Source organism: Carya illinoinensis, chromosome 12, assembly GCF_018687715.1.
Source record: "Carya illinoinensis cultivar Pawnee chromosome 12, C.illinoinensisPawnee_v1, whole genome shotgun sequence".
NCBI classification, from domain to species: domain Eukaryota; kingdom Viridiplantae; phylum Streptophyta; class Magnoliopsida; order Fagales; family Juglandaceae; genus Carya; species Carya illinoinensis.
This window is the reverse complement of record NC_056763.1, coordinates 26,717,735-26,727,556: the sequence shown is the minus strand read 5'-3', so window position 1 is coordinate 26,727,556 and position 9,822 is coordinate 26,717,735. Positions and strand designations below refer to the sequence as shown.

The 9,822-nt window shown below is 32.4% G+C and overlaps 1 protein-coding gene across 1 annotated transcript; it reads right to left on the bottom strand.

Annotated features, from left to right (window-relative positions):
* Nucleotides 1-574: 574 nt before the first annotated feature.
* Nucleotides 575-8,861, bottom strand: LOC122289377. The gene is made up of 7 exons (XM_043096351.1): nucleotides 8,511-8,861; nucleotides 8,014-8,247; nucleotides 7,716-7,849; nucleotides 7,157-7,213; nucleotides 1,605-1,845; nucleotides 1,249-1,476; nucleotides 575-1,043 (listed from the first exon to the last, which is right to left on the bottom strand). Exons 1-7 carry the CDS (start codon nucleotides 8,700-8,702, stop codon nucleotides 909-911), a joined length of 1,221 nt encoding a protein of 406 aa, XP_042952285.1. The 5' UTR covers nucleotides 8,703-8,861; the 3' UTR covers nucleotides 575-908.
* Between the last annotated feature and the right edge of the window lie 961 nt (nucleotides 8,862-9,822).

Sequence of the window (9,822 nt, the reverse complement as noted above, 5' to 3'; positions counted from 1 at the left end):
ATGTGATCGATCGTACTTTTCCACGTTATTTTTTATTCGATATTTGGTCTGATCCCACTGATCACGTTTAATGGATGGAGCATGTTCAGATATGGGTCCCCTGAATTATTGCCATTCATATTTGACTTCTTGATATATTCCAAACATTACAGTGCAACAAGTATGTACGACATGAAGATCATTGGTTGGAGGCTTTTTATTTATTTTTATTACTTTATAAATTTTCTTTATATCATTTGTAAGGGCTTGTTCTTCTTATATTCAGTGAATTTATATTCAAACCACATCACCATGTTTGTGTAAATTGCATCTCAAATATTATACTAACATCGTATTAATGTTGACGAAATCGTGAAATAGTTGAGTTTAACCTGTTTGATATAGTGCTTTATATTATAAATTTATTTTTATTATAAAATAAATTTAATATATTATATAAAGTTATGTCAGCCTGTAAATTATTTTTATAAAATTTTTGTATAATTAACAATTCTAACGGTACTCGTTGCTATTTTCGATCTTTCTAAATTCATAAACTTGTTGGCATGCATGCTAGATGGCTTGGGAGACAATATTCGAGCTACTTCGAGATCAATACTTTATATTTCTTTAGTATCAGTTCACAACCAGTACTTCGGTGGACATGACTCATGAGTCTTTGCAAATCAAATAATAATTAACAGTACATGGAATGAATTATTACATGATCATCATGGTACTGTTTCTGATCTCCTCTTCTAATTTCTACTCCGATCCCTCTTTTTTCATCTACAAATAAAATTGATCTACAGAACTTCATTCACAAAAACACAGCAAAAAAGGAGAGAAAATAACAGAATCAGAAGCCCCAAAAAGAGATTAATGCCTCTGCATTTTGTGGTTAAAGAAGATTTGTACGTCTTGTTAATTTATACTCTACGTCGAATGAGTCCATACACAATCACTAGAGCCATGATGAGGGAATGATCCATTTGAGGCGCCACCACCAAAGTTAAGACATCATCTCCCAACAATAATCCAGAAGATGACCGCTTTGGTTTTGCCTGCACAAAGATCAACCAAACTATTATCATTTTGTACGTTGCAACGTCGTCTTCCAAAGAATTCCGATCGATATCCAAGAAAATAAACTCTCTCTCTCTCTCTCTCTCTCTCTCTCTCTCTCTCTCTCTCTCTCTCTCTCTCTCTCTCTCTCTCTCTCTCTCTATATATATATATATACACACACACACACACACACATACTAACCTCTGCAACAATATCTCCATCAGTATTTACAATTCTGAAAGCTGCTTTGCCTGCCAATTTAACAATCCAGTATTTATCATATCCCACGGTAACCTGACAAGCTAAATCTCCCATAAACAAAACTGATTTGTAGCATTTTTTAACTCGAAACCATGGCTTCTCTTCGTTTACACAAGAACCATGAATTCTGCATCTATAGCCCTCCCAACCACCAAAAGCTAATAATTTCTGCAAAATAATCACCAACCCAGAAAAAACCGAAGTTAGTTCATGCCAATTAATTAATATATATAGATTTCCAAGGTGACAGACCGGTAAAAGAAACGATCGATGGAAACTCCAAGCAGCTACCATACCTTTCTTCTTATGGTAAAAAGAACTTTGCCTCGGAGATCCATGAGATGAACTTCACTGCTACCTTTCTTTTCGTAGTTGTCAACACGATAAACAATATCACCAGTTGTGTTGTAAACAGTGCAACCATTTGTCTGATACACCAGAGATTTCATCCATAGAGTAAATGTTTCTCTCTTTGAGGTCATGTAGGCCGGATCAGAAGAGCTGCTGGGCTGTTCTTGAGGATACACTTTAGCCATTTAGAAGGAATAAGAGAGTTTGGCCAGGTTTGTTCATGTACTGGTGCTGAAGCCTGTCTGATCCTCAGGACAGCTTATATATATTGATATTTTGTGGCAGGCTTGATGAGGCTGCATATATATATTATATTCTTTTACAACTTGACCATATTGGAGCACATAGATTAAGCGAGACAATTATTAGGATATATAGAATTTAAGCCTCTGGATTAGGTTTTTATTAAATTATTATTCTAATTAATTATCTAATTGGTTTCATTAGCGCCTTAATTGCAATATGATTAAAGTTTTCCATAGATCTGCATATATAATCTGAGATGGCAAGAAGTGATTGGTTGCCAAATGTAGGAAACTCGGTCAACTGGAGAGAGGAGTTTTACAGCAGTGATCAACACACGTTTTGGGCATGTCTCTTTAGCTAGCTAGCTAGGTACTTTCCTTTTTATATTAACTCCAAAGAGCCACCATCTTGTATTATTTTTTTATTTCTCAGCCACCCTCTAACACATTCCAAAAATAAAAAATAAAAAGGACTAATATAAAAATAAAAATAAAAAAATAAAAAGTGCATGATACTCCATTTTCTAATGTGCTCTTTTTCGCACCCTTTTGTGAATAATGGTATTTAACTTTTATTAAATCCTTTTTGCGAACTAAAGGACAGAGGAAAACGCCAAAGCTAGCCATCTGAATTAGCTTGATATATAATTAAAACGCATTGCCGATGTCATGCATAAAAAGGGCACGTATTCCTTGCCTGCTGTTTAGTTTTTTATTATTTTATTATTTTTATAGGATAAATAAGTAATTGTGTTAATAATAATAATAATAATAATAATGAAAGTAACATATATGTATATATATTAAATTCGCTTAAAATAAGCAAAAGAATCTCTATAGGTCCTTAAGCACAACCTTATCCTCTTATTATCTAATTAAGTGGATGTCAGATGTCTTTCCTTTTTACTAGATACAATGTGACCCGGCAGCTTGGTTCTTTTCCTTTGCACGTTTATTTTTGTAGTTGTTTGTAATACACTTACAACTATTTTTAACAATATGACGTTATATAATCATGTTTTAAAAATAAAATTATTTTTATAACTTATTTTACTATAACGACAACTAATTCTCGATGGTTGTATTTGATAATTCTCTAGGAACGAATGATCAACTGCCTTTTTTCCTACAAATATAAGTATAGACCCATCTCATTACAAAAAAATGAATACTTGTGACGAGTTTGTTGCCCAGATGACTAATATAAGAGGGGGGTGAATTGAGTTATATTTGAAAAAATAATAATTATAAATCAAATATACAATATAAAATATAAACAAAATGCGAAACAGTAATAAAAATAAAAAGTAAGAGTAAGAGAGAAGCAAACTCAGTATGTTAACGAGGTTCGGCCCCATTGCTTACGTCCTCGCCTCAAGCTACCCCTTGAGGATCCCCAAATTCACTATTCAACCTCTTTCAGGTGGAGATAGAAACTTATTACACCTTTGAACAACACCGTTACAAAGGATCCGTGTAGAACACCCTCTACACTTGTAATCACCTTACACGTGGTGATTCAACTATTCCCCGTGTAGAACACTTTCTACACGCACAAGGGTTATACACACCATTTTTCTGATATAAGAGCTGATAGTGGGTAGGTTATCAGAAAATACTCCTCAATGAGTGAAATAAGAACACTACAGCGCAAACTATATCTCTCAAAATGAATAAGGATTAAAGTTCAATGCTTAGAGAAGAAAGAATGAAAGCTTTGAATGAATGTTGTATGTTCTGGATGTTGTAAATGTGAAACTCTCAAATGATCTATTTATATGCATATGAGACTTCATATTCAAATTTAAAAAGATTCACATGTCAAAGACAACATCATTCACTTTTTCAAAAAAATCAAACCTAATCTTTTACTTTTGGCATATGACAAAAGGAGCACACTTTCCTTTTCAAAAAATTCAAATCTAATCTTTTACTTTTTACATATTACAAAAGGAACACACTTTCTTTTTCAAAAAATTCAAACCTAATCTTTTACTTTTTGTATATGACAAAAGGAGCACACTTTACTTTTCAAAAAATTCAAACAAAATCATCTACCTTTTGTATAAGTCTAAAAAAACATCAATCACTTTTGAAAATATTCAAATAAAACATGCACATGTAAAAGATGACAATCAATCATTTTTAATATTTTCAAAGTTCAACCCTTTAATCAAGGCATGCACATGTAAAAGATAACAATAAATCATCTTTCAAAATTTTCAAAAAATTCATGCACATGTGGAAAGTGTATTTTAATGCTTTATGATAAAATATTAATTTTGAGCATTAATCCTAATTTTGAATTTTAAGAGATTTACAACATTACTCTATAATTTTAATGTGAACTTGTTTCCTTCTTGCTCATGCTTGGTTCTTTGATGTGCTTGACTTTATTGTGTGGACAACTTGAATTTGAAACTCCTTTATTCTTTGAATTCATTTGTTATCATCAAAATCCATGTGTAGATTTATAATCATATGAAACTTGAAACCTTGGATTCAACATAGTTATTTATAATGAAAATATACTCATTCTGACAAGATAGGAAATAATAATAAATTTTTTTTATAGTGTCTGTTCTTTGCTGAACTAAACCCCACCAATTACCAACATTAATCAAAGTCTCATTCCGATCGAAAAAGAGACATCGCAAGTTACATGGCAGTTAGAATTATTGTAGTCATGCTGTAATAATGCTCACTAACCGGCCTACATGAGTGACAAGGGAATTCATAGATGTATCCGAAAACGTGGCAACTACTTTTAGGGAATCTTTCGAATGTCTTCAGTTTTATGAGTAAGGCTGACTAAGCTGATAGTTAAGTCACGAGAAAATTAAAGATAATGGATAAAATGATGCAAACTATTATAGCTTCTTGTTGAAGTAATTTTATGAGTGGGAATATATCTATGGATACGCCAACACTGTTTTGATTGCCAAAAATCTGATTCTGGTTGTATCTGAATATTAAGGTGATCTCAGTTATTCTATAAATAATAAAGATAAAATAATAATAAAATATTTAATAGTAGCAAATAGAAATACAAAATAATAAAAAGTACGTGAAAAGTAATGATAAAATAATCAAAAAATATTATTTGAACTGAGAATTTTGATAAACTTGATTGAATATTGTTTTTTTCTAATTTTTTTATTTGATGATTAAAGAAGCTGTGTCTATTAGTGAATTGATTATTTTTTTAAAATATTTAAAGATGTATAAAAAGTTAATACATTTACACTTATCGGTACAACAATGCAGGCTCCTAGCATTGTTCTTCGATCTTAATCAGCCCACATGCACATTATAATTGATATAACTTTATGTTACATTATATATATTTTATAATAAAAGTAATTTTATAATCTAACGTACTGTATCAAATTATATCAATTTATAGGTTTACTTTTATGTGATTTCTTTATGACTAAAGCATCCTCTCTCTCTCTCTCTCTCTCTCTCTCTCTCTCTCTATATATATATATATATATATATACACACACACAAAACATGCATGTATATCATGTATGTACTTAATTATTGACCCAAAAATAACTAAGAAAGGATAGATAGATCACCTTTTTCCTTTCTTAATAAGGAAGCTGATCCTAAAACAGGCCGGTTTAATTGTTAATGAACAAAAACAAAGATTCATGATCTACTCATGTACGTGTTGGAAGCTGCAAGATGAAGAAAGGTAGATTATTTATATTAGAACTGCTAGGTGCAGTTGGCACATGCAAACGACATATAAGTAGATGTATGAAAGGAATAAAAATAAATAAAGGACAAAAACATACATCTCTCTTTCTTTTTCTTCTTTTCTTCTCTTTCGTCTCTCTATTTTTTTTCCTAATCTCTTTCTTCTTTTCTTCTTTCTTGTCTCTCTGTTTTTTTTCCTAATCTCTTTTTCTTCCCTAGGTCGCAAAATCTAGCCCGTTTCCTTCTTCTTCTTTTTTTGTTTTTTTCCCCTTCTTCTTAACTCACATACACAGCTTTTTCTCTCTTTTAAGTCTGAGTCAGCCATGGGAGCAAAAGATGGATGCGGTGTTCAGAATGCCTAAAAATAAACCAAGAAATAAAAAATGCAAGTTTGTTGTTAAATGGCCATAAAGGTTATAGTAGAATAAATACAAATTATTTTTATTACCTTGCTCTATATGGCTTGGTTGCATTCCTTAAATTGGATTCAATGCTTAGTCTTATTTGACTATATTTAGGTACGGCTCTGTTTTGATGGGGAAGGGGTTTGCTAACTTTAAATCTGTCATGAAAGCATTATTTGTTCTGATAGTAACGGTATTAGCCATGAGTGAGACATTGGCTAATAGCTATGACCCCAGATCTCTTGAAGGGAAACCAAATGGTGGCATTAGTCTTTGAAGTGATGGACAGAAAGAAAGCCAATCAGATGACGGGTGGCATGGGAGAAGGCCGACATTAAGCACAATTTACGAGTTTATATAAACACTTGAAATTGATTGGAAGAAGAGAATGGAGACAACTCTAACAAAATTGATAGAGAGAGAAAGAAAGAGAGAAGAAAAATATATATTAAATGGCGCCGGTTGCTCGCCGTTTACATCAGACACTTGCAACAGGCATTTCATATTTATATATGCATGGGGGTTATGGTTTAATTCGTTTATATATATATATATACATAGCACCATGCCAGGGTGAATAATTAATATTAATGTTCCAATTGTTGCTATATAAGCTGGATATATAGGATTTGAAACCCATGCGCAAGTGGCCGTGACAATTTCAATGGTACGTAAATTAACAATTATCACCCCATATATAATTAATTAGCTACTTTAATTATTTCTCATGGGAATTAATATTCATGTGTAGTTAATTGGCCAACAAAGCCAGCTCTGCGTACGTACAATATTTTTGTTTTGTGCAATTGTTACTGGCCGTACAACGACAGGAGCAGTTGATATTGAGAAATTGTCGTATAAGTATTTAAATGGTTTGCTGACTATAACCTTTGGGAATATTCCAATGCATGCTCATAATTAATTAGTTATATAATATCTAATTCCACGCACCTTACATATATAATATATATTAAAGTTGACCTGCCAATTAATTTAGGGGTAAATATATGGAAATTAATCCTTATAATTATTAATGGAGGGGGAAAAAAAAAGCTTTGAAAAAGATTGCCATGTCCCACGAATCCACCGACAGACATGGCAAGTACTAATCCCATTCGAAATCACACATATCATGCATACAAGACATTTAAAGTGGTTCTCATTGCATTTAAGAGGTTTGCAAATGCAACCACGTACCTAATATCATGAGTCAAATTAGCAAGTATGATGAAGACTACTGCATCTAAAACAAAGAGGAGCATTGCAAAAGAAAATATGTACTTATGCATAAGAAAAGCTACGAAGAAATTACGTAAAAGTAAATTCTTATAAATTAATATGGATTTATGTAATACCAATACGTACATGATAATTAGATTATAAATTTATTTTTATTATAAAATAGATTTATCATATTATATGAATTTATATCAGTTTCTGAATTTATTTTTTTGAGATTTAATTTTTTGTGATGGTAACAATTATCCTTTTATATATATATATATATATATATCCACTCTTCTCATGCAGCTTACATTATCTCTACAAACCAAATGAATAATGGATACAAAAATTAAATTAGTAATAATTCTATACCAGAAAAGAGGGGAAAAAAAAATAGCATGTCAGAATCATGCAATGCTGGGAGGAGATAATTACAAGCCTGATCGTGTACTGATCGATGAAGATTATAATTTACAATCTACGTTGAATTATTCCGTACACTATCACAAGAGCCATGATTAGGGAATGATCAAGACGAGGAGACATCACCTCCAAAGTTAATACATCTTCTCCCAGCTCTACTCCACAACATGAATGCTTCGGCTTTGCCTACACACACACACACACAACAGATATATCCAAAAATCAAAAGATCATCAACGTACGAATGGTGTTAGTACTCCGACGTGGTAGTACTGATAAGTTTATATCATATTAATGTTTCTCATTATAATAAACTTTTATTAGCAAATAAATTACCAAAAATTACTCACCTCGGCGACAACCTCCCCATCAACTCCTACAATCCTAAATGCTGATTTTCCGGCGGCCAATCTAACTATCATATACTTGTCATATCCCGCAGTAATTCGACAAGCAACATCTCCGGCCATAAGCTGCATTAATCTGCAATACTTTTTGACTTGAAACCATGGCTTCTGCTCCTTGTTTATGGCAGAACTGCTGCTCCATCTATAACCATTCCAACCACCAAAAACTTGTAATTTCTGCAAATAGTTAAAAAGTACATACTTGATGAGAAACCCATTAATTAATTTACTATTATATAAGGTCTGGATATCACAAACCGCATAGACACAGGATCATGATCTCCAGTGGAATTCTGCCTGAGTGGTGAAGGAGTTGAATGGAGTAAAATGGAAAGTCTGAAAACAAACCGATCTTGCCCACAAAAGAGAGAGAGGGAGAGAGCTAATATTTGAAAATCATGGTACTAACGATATTTTCGTTGTATGTGTAGAGATATTACCTTCCGACAAATAGTGAAGAGAACCCTTCCACGAAGATCCATGAGATGAACTTCACGGCTACACTTGGTGCCATAATTATCTACCCGATAAACGATCTCCCCCTTGGAATTGAAAACAGTGCAACCATATGTATGGAATAGAAGCGATTTCATCCATATAGTGAATGTTTCATGACCTAATTTTGAAGTCATGTACGTAGGGAACGAAGAAACAGCAGTACTCGAGGTCTATGAGGATGGATCGTAGCCATTAATCATGTACATGAGAAGCATACTTTGATCAAGAGTTCGGAGATGATCAGTACTTGGTCTGGCCGATCGAGGAGCTAGCTAGATTATTTAAGTAATTCCCACGTATTAATTTGGTGGGCGACTTCAACCTTATAAAATAATGTAATCTGACAGTTAATTATAAAATAAAATATAATTAATAACTTGTTAATTAATGTTCTGTTTTACATATGTTGTTTTTCCTTTCTTCAACCTTAGCTTAGTGTCTATATACATATATTTATATATGATCACTGTGTGGAGGCCGAGCACTTCATTTAAATATTGACTCGTTAAGATTTTTTCAATAATAATGATTGTTATTATTACGTAGAGACGTGGGTCAAGTACCGGAAAGGAGTTTCTACAAGAAAACGTGTTGTGTAGGCTGTGTCTTCTTGGAATATTATGCATAATATGGCAACTTTTTCTCCAAAGAGCAGCCCCCTACAGTAGTCTTCGAATTCCCCTAGCTAGCTTTATCAATATAATAAATATTATTTCTAAGTTCGGGAGAAACACTTCAAAGAAAAATATACTGAAGCGAGACAAATATAGCTAGTTATTTAATTAATCCCGCAACATTAAATACAAGAATGAAATAGAATTTATCTCTTTTTGAATTGTATAAAATATTAATTATATAAAAAAAAATTACAAGAAAAGTTAATCCATTCAAAATTGATGCAGATGTCATACACGATTGCATAAACAGATGAACATATCACGTATAATTTTTTTGTCGCTAAAATCCAAAGGATCGCCCTCATTTTCACATCAATTTTGTATTCTTCCAAACTGTTCTTTCTCAAAGGATGATGGGACGCATATATTCTGTGAAAGAGATGGCGCGCTTGTGAAAGAAATAAAAGACAATATCATCATTTAGAAGCAGCAGCTAGCAAGCATTTCGTCTGAACCAAATCGAAAAAGATTTACACGTGAGTCCTACGTAGATCTAGATTTTGATCGGTGCAATATTGACTAGAATCACACGTTTAAAAGTGTTGTGGTGTGAACTTACAAGAACAAGAACAAGAGC